Source organism: Malaclemys terrapin, chromosome 10 (assembly GCF_027887155.1).
Source record: "Malaclemys terrapin pileata isolate rMalTer1 chromosome 10, rMalTer1.hap1, whole genome shotgun sequence".
NCBI classification, from domain to species: Eukaryota; Metazoa; Chordata; order Testudines; family Emydidae; genus Malaclemys; species Malaclemys terrapin.
In genome coordinates this window covers 22,485,059-22,504,200 of record NC_071514.1, presented here as the reverse complement: position 1 = coordinate 22,504,200, position 19,142 = coordinate 22,485,059, and the positions used below count along the sequence as shown (strand labels likewise).

The window sequence follows — 19,142 nt, the reverse complement described above, 5'->3', positions numbered from 1 at the left end:
CAATGAGCCTTTTCAGAAAATTTTGCCAGTAAAGAGACTCTGATGCAATCTTCTCTTGATGCTAATCATCTATGGTGGCCTTTAACCTTAGTCTCATCTCAAGCTCTTTCCACCTATGGAATCCTTTCTGGTGATTTGGTGCCTTCTCATGGCATGCCAGATTTCTAGCCAGATTTTTCCAGTCCTTTGTTCCTGTAGAACCCAATGCGGCTGGAAAATTAGACTGAAAGAGTTTGCAACAAAAACAGTATGCAGCATTCTGGGTTTTTGAGTACATAAGCCATGGCTTCTCCACTCTGTCACCATTGGGGATTTCATGCCAGTAATGTGTTGGATGGAAACTTCTATTTTCATTGTCTTTGGGGAACATGAAGATTTTCACTTGCTGTGGCCCATGGAGTACAAGGAAGTCCCTCAGGCTACTGCTCAAGTGGGTCCACAGTCCTGGATCATCTAGACTTAAGGAACTAAACTCAGCAGCAGCTGTTTCTTGCGCCTCCACCTCACTCTTCTCTGACCTACACTTTTCGTCAGGAATGTGCACGGTTACATCCATTTGAGATGGAGATATGGATGCTGCAGTAGCTGCCAGGTCACCTGCACTCTGACTAACTGGAAAATCAGGCATCTCCTCACCATTCACATCCTCACTGGAGCCGGAAGGCTCACTGTGAACATTTGTGTCTATGTATCCCAGGAGAGCTCCTTCCTGCTTAGATAAAAAAAGCTTCCTTTGCTTTCTTTCTTTGAATGCTGCCCCAGAGGGACATTTTCTTCTTTCTCTCATGACTGCTGTTCTGTGCCAGCTATAGTGGCTCTCAACACTCAATTGAAGGGGACAAATAAGCAAGCTGGTAGCAGGGCCTGAGTGAGGGAAGATATCAGCGTCTTAAGGGCCTAACTGGCTCCTACTACTTCAGTTGACTGCCTGTTCTCCTCAAGTGGATTCAGGGAAGCAGCAGGAAACAGGAGAAGCTGGTGTTAATTAGTCCAGGCTCCTGGGGGTGCTAGAGAGGTACATAAGAGGCTCCTCCTCCTCCTCTCTCTCCTTGCAGCTCCTGCTGCTTTCTGTTATTCCCTCTCACTTTTTCTCCTGCCCATCTGTTATGTCTCTTGTGCCCTCCTTCCTCCAGCACAGCACTCCACCCTCTCTGTGCATCTAGAGCAGAGAGAATACATATGCACCAGTAGCAGACACAATTTTCTACACTCTGGGTCCTAGTGGCGCGCTCCCCCCCCACCCCCGTCTGGCACCTGAGGCGGCCGCCTCAGTTCGCCTCATGGTAAGGCCCACCCTGCTGAGGGGGACATCACAATTAAGAGTTTGTTTGTTTGAGGGGGAAGCAGTGTCAGGATTTCCTTTGTTGTTCCTGTTTAATCCCCTCCCACAAAAGCTGGGCATCAGGCTAACCCCTTCATGCGGCTCAGGATAGCTAGATGCAGCTCCCTCCAGAGCAGTGGTTCTCAACCTATTTACCATTGTGGGCTGCATAGGCGGCTCTCTCTGTGTTGTGTGGGCCACCTGCACACAATATATATACTACCTGTATGGTCCTGAGGATGTCACATTGGCCGCAGCTGTGTGCTGATTGGACCACAGGTTGAGAACCACTGCTCCAGAGGATTTTAACAACATCACTCTGGGGTTAGCCAGATGGGAAATCTCTCAAGAGCCATATGATGCAATTTCTCCTCCTATTTAACCCCCTCCCTCTCTGGGGCTGTACAGCCCATTAAATAACATTCTGATAACATGCAGCTTGCGAAGGGCACTGGAGTGGGATAGGGGCCATATAAACCCAGCCTGGAGGAACTTAATTTGGGAAATTCAGATAAATGGCACCCTCCCCCCAACATCCTAGTCCTAATCCCACATTTATGGTTTCAGTGCTCAGATGTACCTACAGAGATACTGACTCCAGAAGGCAGTCCTTACGCTGAGCTGTTAAATAACAACAAATGGGTAGGCAAATGGTCCTTTCCCCACAAACAGAAAACAGGTGAGAGGGTGCAAAGCACCGGGCTTTCAAGAATCAGAGAAATCAAATTAATGCATTAGCAGAGAAGCTATTAGGAGGGCTGGCACTTATAACAACAGATCCGGGGGGAGAGTGGGAAGAAGTCAGCAAAGGGACATTAAAGAAGAGCCATGGCATTTGCAAGAACAGAGGAATTAAATGCAATATCCTCCTTTTAGTTTAAAGGGTGTTACATGGGGTTTGAGAGTAAAGGAGGGAGGAGTGGCTCAATGAGAGGGGGCTAGTAATACTGAAACAACTGAAACCTCCTTATAGTAATTCAGCTGATGAGGTCCAGCCCCTGTGGATATGCTATGACCGCACATGTCACTCAGATTTCTCTCTTGGCCCAAGATGTCCATATCTATACACTACAATATGGGGCAAATCCTTTCAGAATCTCAGTGCCATGTCCTAGGCCGGCAGTCACATGCTTTTCATTCTAGGGCTGCCATTGGCTCTTTCTGGAGTCAGATCCGGCACTTTCGCCAGACTGAAGAACTCCCACTTGAAGCCTCTAGGGCTTTGAGTGGGAAAGGAATGTAGGATCAAGTCATTATTGGAATTTTTGTTCTGGGACAACCCACAGGAGTGCCACACGGTCTCTGGGGAAAGCAGGAAAACCATTTGACCTGTTTTGCTATTGAATTCAATGCCATCCCATAGATTGGGAGACTGACCTCCAATGTCCTTCTAGATAGGAGTGGATGGATCCAGACTATCCCTTTAGTGCCTCTTTATGGTGCGAAGGAGTGGATTTGGCCCTCAGGCCACAGGAGAGCTGGCTGGCCAACACATCCCTTTTTTGAGATGGAAGGATTAGGGCCAAACTGAGAGGTGACCTATCTGGTGGTGAAAGTTAAACATTGGTAAGTGTGTGTATATATAAGTAGATGTAATTTGTTCGTTGATGGGGACAGAAGGCTGTAGCAAGAAAAGCAACTGGCACTGTGTAATGAGGGGTTTGATAAGACTTAATTATATTCATAGGGGTGCCCTCCTTATGTCACACCTGCTTATAGACTCCTGCCACAGCCCTCATCCTTCCTTCCCCTCCTCATGTAAGTTACATTCACCAACCTGTGTGTATCCTACATTGTCAGGGAGGCTTTCACCTGACAATTCAGATGCAGTAATAGTGAGTGAAAGAGGAATATGCTTCTGGACGCTTTTCTGCTCTCTGCATTACGCTATTGGCTCAGTCCTGATCCCACCTAAGTAACTGGAAATTTTGCCAATGGTTTCAATGGAACATGTTCAGGCTCAGCGTCTGGAGTGGCTATATTGAGGAGTACTGCACAAGCTTGGCAGTGTACTCAGCTGTGTCCTTGTGTCCCAATTAAAGGCCAGGTTGTGTCTCCTGGGCACTGGCCTGTGTTGTGGTGGAGCTTTGAGGGGCACTTTGTAGGCGGTCTAAGGAAAGAACACCCACTTTAGCATCCCAAACAGTAGCGGAGAGAGCATGAGAGCAACACAGCGAGTCAGTGCCCCCATGGGATCAAAGGTGCATTTTCCCAGGGTATGCAGGGTTTGGGGTCTGCACTCCCTGTGTCCTCAAAACTTTCCACCAGAGAAAATTTTTGCAGCTGAACCACATGGAAATTCCTGTGTCTTCTTTCCCCTCCCAGTGGGATTTCCTTCAGAGGTACAATTTGGCTCCAATATAGTGTTACAGTAAAACTGTATTATTAGTAATATATTTAGAGAAGGGACAAACTAGTTTTAAAAACTCCGGGTATGTCCACCCAGGCAATTGCTCATACGGAGGTTGCGTGCCTACCTATGAACCACCTACCCACTGCTGGTATGTCATGTCATTTGGAATCCTTCTCTGAATTGCCCATGAGAAACAAATGACAAGGCGAAGGGGAGATGCATGGAGACATCTGTTCATGTCCAGTTCCAACCAAAATAATCTCCTACTCAGTTGTGGAAGAGGCTAGAGAATCTGACAGTGATTTAGAGCTGAAGGAAGGAGGTGTGAAAGAGGTGGCTCTGGCTCAGAGTTGAAGCAAGGAGGTGGTTCTGACTCAAACACTATAAATATTGAAGAGATGAAGCCATGTCTATTTTTCCTCTTAGCCACCAAACTGGTATGCTTTTGATCTATGGTATCCCTACACTTGGGGGATACATGGGGTTAGAAGTTCACGGGCTAGTGCAGATTTTATTGAATTGGGATGGCAAAGGATAAGATTGCTACAATATTACTCCCATAAATGCTATGCCAACAGGTAAAATGTAAGCCCTATTCTCTAAAGAGTATAGGTTAAGTGTAAGTACCACAATGAAGTCCGATTTGTCCCCTGATGCCTTATAAGTATTTGTCCAGCTTTTCTTAAAGCTCTGTTTACATTATACTCCAATATTTTCATTATACATATTACATTATACAACAAATATTTTCCATAATGATTATAAAGGGACTCATTATATTTAGGGATTTATTTTGAAATGTGGTAATTCATTACCATATTTAAATGAACTGGAGCTCTTTTGGGAGCCATGCTATTTGTTTGGAATCCTGGGAGGCTTTCCCACTAAATATTTATTAAAATTAGATGATTTTCTGTATGCATTTAGCATCAATAGAAGAGTGGGATGACAGATTAACCCGCACCCATCTTCATCTGCCCAACCAGAAAGAAGGAAATCCGAGCCACACAACCAGTTCTAAAGCACCACAGGACAGTTCTGGATTAGCTTCAGATAAATTAACCACAATTTAACACCTTTAAAAAAAAGGATTCACCTACACGGAGATACCCTTCCACCTTAAAATGAGCTGGGGTGACAATGGTGGGGGAGGGGAGAAGAACCCACATACAATACACTGGAGAGGAGACTCTCTTAGCACCCAGAGAAACTCCCTTTCTTTGTGCCGTTCAGCCTGTGCATTACCGACATATTTATCTCATCGTTATAGAGACATGCCTCAAATAGGAGAGACAAGCTGTCAAAGGGAAACTCCATCGTGCTTCTACTCAGCACAGTGAAAGAAAGCTAAAGAAGGAAAGTGATATGTTGTTCATACTCCAATATTAAAATGGTGCATTGCACAAAGATCTATACAATGTGGCATTGATCCTGTCCTGCTGAAGTCAATGGGAGTTTTGCCATTAACTTGAACAGGAGATGAGGCCAGTCAGCATCTCTCAGGAGGCCCTCAGCACCTTGCAGGATTTGGGCCTTTAGTGATCAATCTCAAACTCTTTATAGAACATCCAGAATCAGCTAGTTGTTAAATAAATAGAAGCCTTATCTTCAAAGTATAAACATAATGAACTATCTCAAGTCCTATTCGGCATACAATAACCCAACTTCTCCACTCTGAAGGGCTCTTGCTCCTTTGCATTGTTCAGAAACTGCATGGATTCAGTCTCTACGATAGATTTTCAAAGCAGTCTAGAGGACATTAGACACATATCTACAATTAGCTTTAATGGCAGACAACATGTCTAAATCTCATAGACTGCACTGAAAATCTCACCCTGCCACTTTAAGTATTGGATTTTGAGCAGTGTGTGTTAGAGGGATGTAGATCATCTGCCTTATTTGCTTTATTATTTATTAGGTGCTGAGGGGCATGAAGTGTAGAGAACAGCTGTCTGCCCTTTCATCTATGCATCACTTTGCATGAATTTTCACCCCAAGTCACTAACATTCCTAGATCTCCCTGCTCCAGAAATTCTGCTGCTCCTCTCCACTCCCCAAGCCAATGAAAATAGATCTCCCATACACCAGAGTTTAATATTTGAAATGGATGCAAGCTTTCTGGAATTTTTCTAAGCCCAGGCAATACAACTGTATCCTATACCCATGTTTCAGAGTAGCAGCCGTGTTAGTCTGTATCCGCAAAAAGAAGAACAGGAGTACTTGTGGCACCTTAGAGACTAACAAATTTATTAGAGAATAAGCTTTCGTGGACTACAGCCCACTTCTTCGGATGCATATCCATGTTGTCCTTTCTATCCTGACACCCTTTATACTCTTTTTTGGCTGCAAACATTTTTACTAAAATAGCATCCAACCTTCACAGGACAGGGGTACTCCCCAGAAAGAATCGGTAAAGGGGAGGAGTCTCCCTGGAAACATACTGCAGAGCTTTCACATTGCTGAAGAATTCCCACCCCCCCCCCTCCACAAGTGTGGCATCAATAGTTAAAAAGTGGAGTGTTGGGAGGATAGCTGGCATTCTGCCAACAGCGGGACAGTTGCCCAGTATGATGTGTTTTGGATGAATGCACATTTTAACTTCGTTTGTTCCAGCTTCTCTTTAATGCTTCCAGACTTGTGCTTTCTGCTAGAGTGCATCACTGGTTTTACATATATATTGTTTCTTGATGTCTGGCTTCTGCATTATGGATTATATTAGTCACATTACAAGACTTTCAATATGTATTGGTTTTATATATTTAATTATCAGTTTTGTTTGTGTGTGTGTGTGTGTGTGTTTCCCCAGCACCATCCTTCAGCTAGATCCTGTGCAACTTAGGGCTAAACCTAATAGCATAATTCACTGTTGCAGCAAGACATTTTCCCCTGGAGTGGGATACAGTGATGATGACATAATGCTGTGGTTTCAAATCCCAAACCAGCTGTCACTGGTAGATGCATTTAAACTCACTGCCTCTATGTCCATGGAAGAGACACAAAAGCTTATGACTTGATTTAATAAATGATTTATTATTTTTAATATATAATTCAGGGATGTAGTTTCCACATGGCTTCAGTCATAAGACAGGCAAAAGTAAATTATGCAGCTTAATGCTGTAGTAAAACAGGACGAGAATATGTTTCCATCTGCCCAGAAACTCTAAGTATTTCCTCCTTTGTCAAGCAACATGGGATTTGATGCTGCTTACTAATTCTGGTCTGAGGGAGCAATTAAATAGCTGTGGATTTTTTTTAATAAAGGCAATTTTTTCTTCTTTCTCACACACATTTATAATAATTATATTTTTTACTGTGTATGTGTTATACATTGAGCCCATATCTGTAGCACCTAGACTGCACTAAATAGCACTTGTGCATATGCCAGAATTTATGTGTATATTAAATCATTTTGTAATGTTTAGATGTATAACATTGACTATGCCACTATACCAAGCTAATATTCTCATATGTTTTCTATCCTTGAACTCCTGAAAATATTTGCTCAATCTATGAAGGTCAAATTTAAAGTCATTTCTCAAGTCAGTCAACAGTAAATCTAAAAAAAGATTACCACAGAAGCAACTTGAGACCTATGAAAGAGCTTTTTCCATTACAGTAAATTGCTTTGATGGAGCACAAAAAAGATCTCTCTCTGTCTCTCTACAAATCACATGTTTGCAAGGCATAGCCTAACTACATCAGTTGCTAGAAAGAATATGTTTTGTCACCAAAAACTCTTAACCTAATCCCTGTCCTCTTCCTCACCATGTCATCCTGGCAATTTGTTTCCAGGATCGAAGTATTTATATACCCAAAGCAAAGCCAATTTGAACAAATGTCCTAAATATTAATAGGCTAAATGTGTCCCTAATGTAACTCCATTGACTTCAGTGGAGTTAGATCAGAGATAAAATGAGCCTATTATGTTTTGGCATGATACTATTGAGAAAAGCACACAAGTCACACTATCTCCATTTGCGACGACGATAGTGAAACCTCCACAGTGCTTATGTCAATCACTTCATTGTATGTGGCACCTTTAATACACATACAGAGACTGTGCAGTAAAGGACCAAATACTGACAGATGTTGTCTCAACATATGACGCTTTTAGCAGCCTCCTAGAATGGAGTGCAAGACTTGTCCAGGGATTTACTAGAGTACAAAAATAATCAGAGTGTATTTTCATTATGCGCTACAGTAGCTTCTGTGACCAGGTTATTGATAACAAATCCACGCAATTACAGTAGGATCCAGTAATCAGATATCTGCAACTGTCCATGTCATACAAGGCTATGGGCTCCATGAAAGGTCACTGCTGATCCTGGCTCTGTGACAGGCTGATTTATTTAGCTGAGAGGTCAAAAACTTATTATGCAAAACCAGACCAGGGATAGTTGAGAAAGTGACGGGTCGGGTCGTGGAGAGCTCATGCAGATGAGCCCTCCTCCTGCATCCTGGGCTGCTCAGTTTGAATGGCTATGAATGCTTAATGTACAAGAGTGTGTGGATGCCAAAAAAGGAGGTTTATGAGGGTGAGTTTATATCTCTTAAAGAAAAGGGAATTTGCATAGCCAAGAGTGATATGAAGGGGTTCTGGGAGCCTATTGCGGAGCTGTGACCCAAAGTTACAATGCAGCAAACTTGACCGATGGTGGGAGATTTACATGATCCAGGTCCCCAGAATTAGGCCCACTCTACTATAGGTGTTTGTGAATGGCAGAATAAAGGTCCTAATATGTAGGATTTCTTTTGGGAAAATATAAGGGCCTAAGGTGCCACCAGACTTCTTGTTGTTTTTATAAGGGCCTGATTTGTCACCAGTGTAATGCCACTGAAATTAATGGAGTTACACCAGTGTCAAAATGGAGTAACACTGCAGTGAATTAGCCTCTACATTTACATTTGATTGATAACCTTTCATTTCAGAAGACGAAAACAGTGAAACATATGAAATTCAGCACTGTTGTAACGAATGAGCATAAAAGTGATGCCTCCATATTCTGAGTGATCACGCCTGAAATAAGACTGGCATCAAGTGGGATGACAATATAATTATCACTGTTAGTGGTATAAGAATTTAGGATGAATAACGTTATTATAAAGAGTAAAGTATGTGCTCTTACCCAGATATGAAACACCTTCTTCTGGTGTGATTGTTCCATATTTAACCATCATCTTCACAAAATCAATCAATGTCTTCATGATAGTTATCAGGGTTTCTTTTTCTTTTGCCTCCTCTGTGTTAAGGGACAAAGCAAAATATAAGTAGTCAGAACTATGGCCAACTTGGAGAAATTCAGTCCTGCAAGCTTTTTGTCAAGTTCATGGATAAAAACCATGTCCTGGTCATGAAAGGAAAAGGCTGAGATGGCTTAGTGAAGAGGAGAGGTGTCCTATGTCTTATGTAATGAACTAAAACTGCTCCTTCAAAGCTGTTATGGCCTACTGCGGAAAAAAGTACTGTAGAGATTTATTCAGGCCCAAATCTATTCCCCTGTAGCTGACCCAGAACAACTTTGCAAGGCCCCTGAGCTACAAAGCTGTAGGGGCTGCATCTTATTCTGAGGAGTTATTCACCCTCAGAAGTTGCCAGTTGCTCCCTTACCCAATTTCACTCGTTCTGTAGGGCACAGTGCATGACTTCATTTGGGGTTGTCAGCAGGGGAGCCTCCCCAATATCTGATGTGGAAGGATGGGCTCTTCTCACCAGGAATCACAATGGACTCTGCAGCCCAGAGCACATGTCCCGGGCTGCGACCATAATAATGCTTGTCACTTAGGCCTAGATTTTTAAATGTATTTAGGTGTTGCTGTGCTCAGCACCACAACACCTACCAGATTTAGGAACCTAAATATCACTTTCAAAAGGGATTTAGGCACTTAGAAGTCTAATCCTATGGACAATCAATTAGGCATTGTGATGCTGAGTCCAGCAATGCATCAATACCTTTAAAAATCTTGGCCTTAGCTTTTCTATACTGCTTTTTGTCTGTGTATCTCAAAGCACTTTACAAAGGAGGGCAAGTATCATTATCTCTATTTTACAGGTGAGCAAACTAAGGGTATGTCTACACTGCTGCAGGAAGTGAGCCTTCCAGCCTGACTCACACTAGCAGGGCTCGAGCTAGCACACTAAAAATAGCAAGTGTAGCTGTGACTTAGGCAGAAGCTCAGGCTCTCAAGCCCACCTGACCCCCCCAGGTGTAATCTTGGGTGGCTAGTCTGGGTCTCTGCTAGAACTGCCATGTCTACACTGCTATCTTTAATGTACTAGTTTGAGTCCATCTACTGAGCTTGGAGACTTACTCCCAGCTTCAGTGTTGACATACCCTGAGATGAAGTGACAATGATCACCCAGCAGGCCAGGGACAGACTCGGGACTAGCACCCAGGCTTTCTGACTCCCAGTCCACTTCCCTAGCCACTGGACCACATACCTCTCCCCATCTTCTTCTTTATCTGGGAAGAGCCTATCCCAGTGTTGGCATTACATCCTGCCCTGCACTAGCAAGATAGCTCAGCGACTCTCTGCCTGGGCACTATTCCTCTGCTCTCCCCAAACTTACGACTCAGAAGAGTGAGCCCCTAAATTGTCAGCCTGACACAGAGTGGGATAAATGAAAGCAAAACTATATTTTACAACTTTAAAGTCTATTTAATTAGTCCCATCAAGAAGATTGGTCTTCAATGACAATTACATTATTTTCTCATGGCGACATTCACTCCTGTGCAGGGGGGTAGCATAAGAGCTATGCAGCACGTACATCCCATGTAAGTCCTCAAAACATGGATGCTCCTCTGCACAGGGCTGTATGTCACCCTCACTGAGTAGTGCTGAAAGCTGATGTCAATGTAGATATAAATATGTTGGCACTTTTACTTGAAACTCCTACAGAATATGCCGCCTGCATTCTCCCCCCGAGCAAAGACAGTAAAACCAACTGGCTGCTTATTATTTAGAACTTGAATCACTGGTCTTCAGACCTACACTACAGAGCTTTTTTCTTTAACTAAACAGACCTGAAAGAAGCCCAAGATCTAGGATGTGATGCACGGAGTTTATTTATTCATTTATACATGGCACTAATTGCAGTAGCATCTGGATCCTTCGCTTGAATTAAAAACATATCATTAAACTAAATATTACAATCCTCATAGCCGAAGCAAAAGACTGCCTTACTGTGTAAGACCAATAACTCCCTGTGCTGGCTACAGCTCGTTCTGTACCACCATTCAAATAGTCACTCAAAGGCCTGCCACCACACCTACTCCACTTCCACTGACGATTGATGGTGAATGATTGGATGGAACTTAATGCACTGGCTTGGCAGCTGAGAGGGAGATGTCATCCAGTGAATTTTTCTTATCTGGATTTAGCATGGATACATGGGTCTTAAGCGATTTGCATCATTTAAAACATTTCAGCTTTAATGGGAGAGGAAATCCTGTACTGGTAGGATTAGGACCCTAATTTACAGCGCCCTCAATGCTACAACTCAATAATGCCATTTAAAAAACAATCGGAAGGTCCTGATAACTGAGGGCTGAACAAGTCTTATGCTATAAAGTCTCAATTTATACATAAAAAGAGCTTGATGTTTCAATAATGCATATTCCACAGTTCTGGGGTTTTCTTTTACAGGTCTCATGTCCATTATATTTAACTTCCCAGCCCTAATTATACTCCAAAGAGAACTGAAGCCAAAAAAAAAAGAAACAAAGGCAGTAAGCTGCTTGCTCTAATGAGTAATTTCTGCATGTTTCTAAGGGGATAAACTCACAGAAATATGGCTGTAAACTGAAGCTGCCTCGGGGTAGAGGTGTGGATCTACACTACTGGCGATTCAACCAAGTGTTAACCTAAACATGAGACTGGAAATAGTGGCTGGAAGAGAAAAGGCTCGAGAGGGTGAGATTACTTCAGCTAACAGGGTTAGCCATGGAAACAAGGGCAGGCTTTATTGTAGAGTGCTCACCCCCCCTCCCACCCTGCCCCAAATTCCCTTTCTAACATCTCCAGGGCAAATCCTATTCCCAATGTTGGATACTGGGGGAGGGGAGAAGGGCAGGGGGCACAAGAGGAATCATCCCCAAAGCTAGAGAGTGGCAGTGGAATTATTCTGAGGTTATTATTGCAGCCTCTGGACTTCAGCAATGTACACTGCTGTTGTGCCATCCCCCACTCAGTGGAAGTTAGGCTGGTAGACTAGCTCCCATTGGGTGACCAGACAGCAAGTGTGAAAAATCGGGACGGGGGTGGGGGGATAGTAGGAGCCTATATAAGAAAAAGACCCAAAAATAGGGACTGTCCCTATAACATCGGGACATCTGGTCACCCTAAGCTCCCAGAACCCTTTTGTGCACTGAGGTGCAGGAGATCCCTCTGAATCATGCTTTCCTATATGGAGGGGGTGCAACCATCCTACTTCCACAGTGCAGCCAAACTGCATCAGTTCCACTGTTCTCAAAGCCTGATGTGACTGCAGGAGGTAAAGGGGATTTGCCTTTATTTGAATGACCAATTAAGTGGAGAGTTAACTGGAGTACTCCCCTATCTGTTGTCTGCATTGGCTTGTTGCTAGTCCTCTTGTGTTGTACAGTGTACTGTATAGTTATTCAGAAGTCATCAGGACTTTTCCTAACATAGGCAGGAGCAATTTTGGCTCAGTAATCCAGAACATAAGGAAAGACCTTAAATCCCAGCCTCTGTTAGCCCTCTGTTTTTGTAGTAGAGCAAGCACTAGTAAATAATTATATCTCCAAAACAACAGTATCTGTTCCAAATGCTGCCTTAGATATCCCAGCTTCGTGTTTCCAGCAATTAGAAACATCTTTCTCACTCTTCCTTTGAGTAACAAAGGCTCAGGATAAAAAAATGCCTCATTTTTTTTTTTTTTTTGCAAAACAAGACTAGAAGTTCAGGGATTAAAGGTCTGATGCAAAGTTGATTGAAGCCAATAGAAAGACACCCAGGCTTTGAAGCAGACCCCAAATTTTAGTCCATCAAGCACAGGTAGTTGGATGAAGATTTTCCATTGTGGGTGAAGTTGGGATGTGAGAAAAACATGAGATCCTGACACTTGATATAATGTGAGAGATTTAAAACCAAAAAAACCCCCTACTCTTTGAAATTCCCGAAATGCTTAACAGGAAAATTTATCCAGGATAAAAATAACACCCAGATATATACAGAAATTGTGGTAGAAAAGTTATTCTTGCACCAGAAATGTATCTCCTTCCAAGAACTACAAGATAAAAACCAATCTGGAGGCCAGAGAGTGGTCCAGGTACAATCGGCTGAAAGCTGCACACAGGGTTTATTGTACAATGTCTGAAATGTCCAAGAATCTAATCTAGAAGTGGTCTTATCCTCCAGCAATCACAATGAACATCTTATATCTACAACTGGATAGCAGACCAGGATAGGAGGTCAAAACTCCTTTTGATAGGAAATTACTTTGGGGGGCAAGAATTAATGCCTTTTTAAAAAAGGCTTGGAATAACATCTGTTCCTTATGCTTTAGAGTAGCCAGGGGTTGCCAGGAAATTAATGCATTTTAATACTCTGGAAAAAAATTACTGAACCCCTGGAGAACTTCATAGGCTTGGGCTCAGGGATTTTAACCTTTTCTGTCAATGCTTGAAAGGTGCACGGACAAAGCAGCACATGTCTCAGGACTGTCCAGTGAAGAATACTGGAAGAAAATATAATTCTTTAAAGGCACGTCTTAGAGAAAGATACGAACATGGCAATGCTACTTTGTATATGGGAAACTCATATCAGATCCATGGGCTCACAAAGGGAGACAAAGTGTCTCAAGAGAAGTTTATAGATTGCCACAAGGGTATGACTCACATATTGGAAAGATGTATCTGCACATTCAGCGTTGGGGTGGATCCTGACCCTCTCAGGGCCTACTCCTTAGCCAGTGATTTTCATGATAAATGGGAGCTAAAGTTAGAGCTATATTTAATAAAGTGTGCATATGTCCTCCTTTCTTGCCCATATGTACCCCTGACTTTTCTCAGTACTTTTGCTCCTCATTCTTCTCTGCTCCGTTCTAACACAGCTATATACCAAACAAGTCATTGCTATTTCTGCCTCAGCAGCATGAAACTCATCCACCCCCACAGTTATGTGCATGGCCTTCCGCATGCCAAATTGTCACTAATGTGCACAGTGAGGAATCAGGTCCACTGTCAGGCAGGACCAGGTGGAAACAATTTCCCACCCGTGGCAAGGAGCCTGGCAGCACTGGGGAGCTGCCTGAGAAAGGTTTTTACATTGCTGCCTGTAAGTCAACACACAGCTGCAGGGTGTGATTGCATCTTCTCTCTTGTGGTTTGATACAGGCTGGTAGGGGAGGAGGGTGCGATACAAGAAGAGATAGAGACATGCAAAGGCTGGTGCCCAGTTCCTTGTTCTTGACAACCTACTGAGCCACACAGGTCCCTCTCTGATCTGTGGGCAGTGAGAGAAGAGGAAGAACCACCACCACCTCAGGCTACCCAGAGGAAGAGAACAAAAAGAAGAACCCAAACCTTCTGGAATGGACCATGGAAAAAAAATCCCCTCTGGTTCTGGTTCCTGCTCCCCACTCATTGCCTGAGGAGATGGGTTGAGAGAGGATCCAGACTCCTGCAGAAAGAGGAATCTGCAGAGTAAATGGTTGCTGGCTACGATGGGGAGAGAGAGAAAGAATGTTGCTGGCTGGGGGGAGTAAGAGTGGGCGTGAGACAGAGTGTGTGCTGACAGGGTCTGTGGCTAGGTGCCACAATCTAGCTCATAATAAACTGGGACAGAATAATGCCTAACTCCAGAATAGCAAGAAGTGATTCAGGGCTTTCACTGCAATATATAACAAAGTCTGTGGTTTATGAATAGGGTGGGGAGGCTAAGGCCAATTTACCAGCATGATCATTGTGTTGATGATAATGTAGCCTGATTCACTTTTTGTATCTCCCTTAGCTTAGGAGACAAGGGTGTTACTGGAAATATCTCTGGGTAAAACAACCTGCCATCTCTTTCAGCTTACATCTTAAAGGAAGGAGATGAACAGAAGAAGAATTCAAGGCTCCTGGGTCTCACAGTACATGCCTGGTGGGGCTGCAGAGGTAGCATACTTTGCACCTGGTGAATGAAGTTCATCACATCACTCTCTCTAGCGGATCTAGAAGTGAGGGTGATGGGATCCAAAGGGAGTTGCATTCAGCCTCCTCATCTTAAGGAAAGTCCTTAAGACATGGGACTTTGAAGTTAGAGGGAAGGGGATTTCAGGCTGAGAGGAAGAAAATGGGGAAATCCTTTGCACCCAGCTTTTCTTACTAAATATTTCCATAAACACATGACAGAGAAAAATATAGAGTTCACCTGAGTTAAGACTTTTTAGTAGTCCATAAAAGTTTGGGAAATACTGGAGGTCCTCAAAATTATCCTCAGAAGGCAGCTCGTTTCTTCTTTCCAAGACACTGGAGGAAGGCCAGGTGTTCTCCAAAGTATCATCAATTTCTCCATTCATGACACCAACTTGATCAGCAACGTTTGGTGTCTCCACAAACAACATTGAAAAATAAAAAAATATAAGTACATGGATATGATTGATATCATTAAAAGACCAACAAACACACAGCATAAGAAAATGATGCTCTCAACTAGAGCCAGTATTTCTGTAATTAGAAGGAGGTCAATGAGTTACTCGGTTATTCCAATTTAGGATCTTGTTATAAACTTTTATGTAATGCATTGCTCATATTTTCTAGCTGTTGGCATTTCTTTAAAAATCTTTTTATCATTTCCAAATTGAACTAATTATTCCCTGAAGCATAGAACAGTGCATTGGTCTTCTCAGACTATTTGGTAAGTGAGTCAAAACGATTAGCTAATAATAATTACCATTTTTTCCTCCTGCTTTTCTTCTGTATCACTGTCTGTTCTGCTTGGAGGGTAATCAAGATCTTCTGACTCCTTCTCACGATCTTTTGCTTCATTAGCAATTAACTGCTGTAAGACCTCAGCCACTTCATCCTCTAATGTATAGGCCTGGCTCTCTGTGATCTGTTAATAATTTAATAATAGGATTTTTTTTTTTAAATTTAATATGTAATTTGAGAATTGAACTTTATACACTCATTTTATGGTAGTTAGTTACTTATTTGGTTACTTAGCTAGCTTGAATGTAGCCAAATTAAGTTAAAAACCTACACAGACATTTCCCCCCACTAAATAAAGGACTGCCTTTTGCTATATATCAGTACAGTGCCTTGCACAATGGGTCACTGAGCTGACTGTAGCCTGTAGATGTTACTAAGAAAGAATACATATGTGATAGAGTACAGTTATATAAAGATGGAAAATAAAGTCAATTGTCCACAGCTCCACTCAAATGCATTTGCTCCTTTATGTTACTTCTTAACAACTGTTTTTTGAGCCTGGACTCAGTCCTACAACTGTTCCACACAGATCTCCCATTCAAATCAGTGGGAGTTCAGCATGCAGCAACTGCAGGTTTAATAGGATAGATAATACTACTAATAGATTAAAACATAAGGACTGGGTAGAACCGTAGGTTAAAACACCAGCCTGTCGTCTCTGGAGACCTAGAATGAAATCTATTTTATGCCAAAAATCAAAACAACAAGCAGCATTTATTGCGCCAGATTCTCAGCTGGTGTAAATCACTGTAGTGTCATTGAAGTCAATTCACAAAAATCACAGGGCACTTGACAATACAAAAGAATTAAATGAAAACAAAAAGTGAAATGGAAGTAAAAATGAGTGTGCTGCTCTCCTTCTTGTCCTCAGTGGACTTTTATTTACACACCATAAAATCATTTTACAACTTGGCATCTTTCACAGCAAAGCTCAGGACTGGAACAGCAGGGTTATTGCAGGGTAAGATTGATGTGCAATGGCACAATTGAATTGAAAAGGTTGCTTATAGTCTGACTCACACATGCTTCCTGATTCAAGCGAGTGTCATTAACTTTTCAGTTGCACAGACACTGCATTCAGCCCAACCATTAAAAAAATAAATAAGGGAAAATAAACTGACAAAATAGCTAGATGAAATGATAACAGGAAACTTACTAGACCCAAATTTAGAAGCTTCGAGACAATTTTGTCAAATACGCCTCTATCATTTTCCTCATAAATTCTCGTGGCAATCTTCTGGACAATGTCTTCAGCAGTTAAGGGAGTGCCATCTAACTGATGAAGACCATCTGGATCATCTAAAAGGATTACAATTTAACTATTCACTAAACACCTCTATTTCATTTGATTTAGATATCTTTTTTAAAAATATCTGTACATTGTTTTCTCCTTTCAACACAAACATCCACTTTTCTTCAAATGTTGAAGTAGGGTGACAGTTATGCTTTGCAACAGTGTTTTGTAAAGCATTATATCAATAACAACACAATGATCTTAATGCACAAGTGCTTACCCTCTTCTGAAAAATGCCTTTCTCTGGCTGAAGCTTTCTAATGAGCACAAATAAGCACAGGGAAATATATTCAATTTCTGTTTGTAGAAAATAACTTTAAAATGATATATCATTGCTCCCCTAGATGCTTGCGTTGTTGGTATTTATTTTAATCATATGGCTTTGTAGAACAAAACAGGTCACAGCATATTATTTTTTCCTGTTTGGATTTCAGCAAATCAAAGGTTCAACCCTGCAACCTTTACTTATGCAAATAATGCCATTCTAAGCCAATGCAACAGTGAATATGATGAGCAGGCTTTGACCCATGGTATAAATATAAAACACCTTGAGCCAAATACTGCTTACCTTACTCATAGGACTTACTTAACCCACTGAAGTCAATGAACTACTCCTTCAAGTAAAGCAGGCATAATCTGGTCCTAAATCATTTTTCCTTCTCCACTATGTGGAAAATAACAAATGTGCTAAATAATGGACTCAATATCTGAAATAAACAGGTATGCAAATTAGTTAGTTCTATATCACTAATACATTAAGTGCACTTTCTTTTACTAATTGAAATGTATATGTTTTTATTTTTAAAGTGGTTTCGAGGTATAACATCATCAGATACCCCTGCCACTGAATATGAAGGCTCTAAAAAAATATGCAGATTACACATTTGGAGCAAATCTATGGAAGTTGTCTGTGAAAATTGCCAATAATTGTGAAATTCTTTGTGCTTTTGTGTCAAGCTGCACTTCCAATGTGGTAGGTTTCTAAAAAAATTGACAATAACTTAAATTTATAGGCCACTAATGAGTATTGTGTATTTTTAGGTAGGTAATTTTGTATGATTCATAATTGCAGTAACTTGTATGAAAAATCAAAGCTAGATGTTACTGAAAAGATTATTATGAAATACCTTGAAATTTATAATCCAGTCCACTTTTAGTGGAGTCATAGTCATCTACCAGCCTGCGGTTCTTGGTGGAGTCTGCATCATCAGGGGCCGGTTGTTGATGATCATATAGGGAGCTTCTTATTGATTCCCTCTCCTTTTCATTCCTCTCTTTTCCTGTTACTGACTTTAGCAGGTTCAAGTCATCAGTAAAGGAATAATTTCTGAACTCTGGCTTATTTTCTGGAAAATTTATTAACACACATGTCATATAGTCTAACCCTCGCAATATTTTACTATGTAGATTAATATAATTAATAGGGGACATGTTTTACCTGTAGGGACTGTTTTCCTGATCTTGCCTGCCCCAGCTTCAGCAATCTGGTGTGTGAGAACAAATCCGAGATGGGAACAATGAGTATGCTGTAATCACTCAGTCTTTATTCAGTTATGCACAATACAATTTATTTTATCAGACTTTATTCTGGAAAAGACGTAGGGCCTGACTTGCACTCTTTATTCAGGAGTTAGGAAGTTTGCCTAAGTATGATCAAGCCCTTAGGGTTGTTGGTGGGTTGTGGGGGTTTTTGTTTTGTTTTTTGTAACATTGTTTCTTTGGGTTAAAGAATCTCTTGATGGAAAGTTGTAATATACTTCAGATTTGTAGATGGATGCTGATCTTGCTTTCCTTGTTCACCCCAAACTCCCATTGACATCAGTGACAGTTTGGGTGCAAAAGGATTTGTTGTGCTGTTGGAGCTAATGGCAGAACTTTTGCATGTAGGGCCAGTAAAACTTTCTTTTGGCTCACTATTAATACTTATGAATTACTAAAACGCTAAGACATTTCACTAAAGGCTGCCAATATTCATTTTACTCTTAGAGTTTTTGTTCAGCTGTTGAGAGTCTCATCAATCTCACAACTGAAAGCTCACAAAATTATATTTACTACAGTTACAATGTCAAAGAGCATTTGGATATTTTTCATTTTACCTACCTGTTCCTCCAATGGTCTCTCTTCACTTAATTCTCTGTTGTATATCCCTTTATCTAGAATACATACATATGTATATTCAGTTATGGTAGGTGTTATGCACACAGAGGCAGCATAATATTTAAAAAATGAATTGTAGTTTTT

General features: G+C 41.6%; 1 protein-coding gene across 4 annotated transcripts in view; it reads right to left on the bottom strand.

Annotated features, from left to right (window-relative positions):
• SCG3 (secretogranin III) overlaps positions 1–19,142 on the bottom strand; it is a 44,448-nt gene that overhangs the window by 24,176 nt on the left and 1,130 nt on the right. For 2 of the 4 annotated variants that reach the window (XM_054041942.1, XM_054041940.1), the window contains exons 2-8: positions 19,002–19,054; positions 18,340–18,385; positions 18,029–18,247; positions 16,764–16,906; positions 15,572–15,731; positions 15,048–15,236; positions 8,801–8,914 (exon numbers count right to left, since the gene is read on the bottom strand). In XM_054041942.1, the coding sequence (XP_053897917.1) occupies positions 8,801–8,914; positions 15,048–15,236; positions 15,572–15,731; positions 16,764–16,906; positions 18,029–18,247; positions 18,340–18,385; positions 19,002–19,054 (924 nt within the window). Of the gene's footprint in view, positions 1–8,800; positions 8,915–15,047; positions 15,237–15,569; positions 15,732–16,763; positions 16,907–18,028; positions 18,248–18,339; positions 18,386–19,001; positions 19,055–19,142 lie in introns of all 4 variants that reach the window. The other 2 variants (XM_054041941.1, XM_054041943.1) reach the window with 2 other exon arrangements.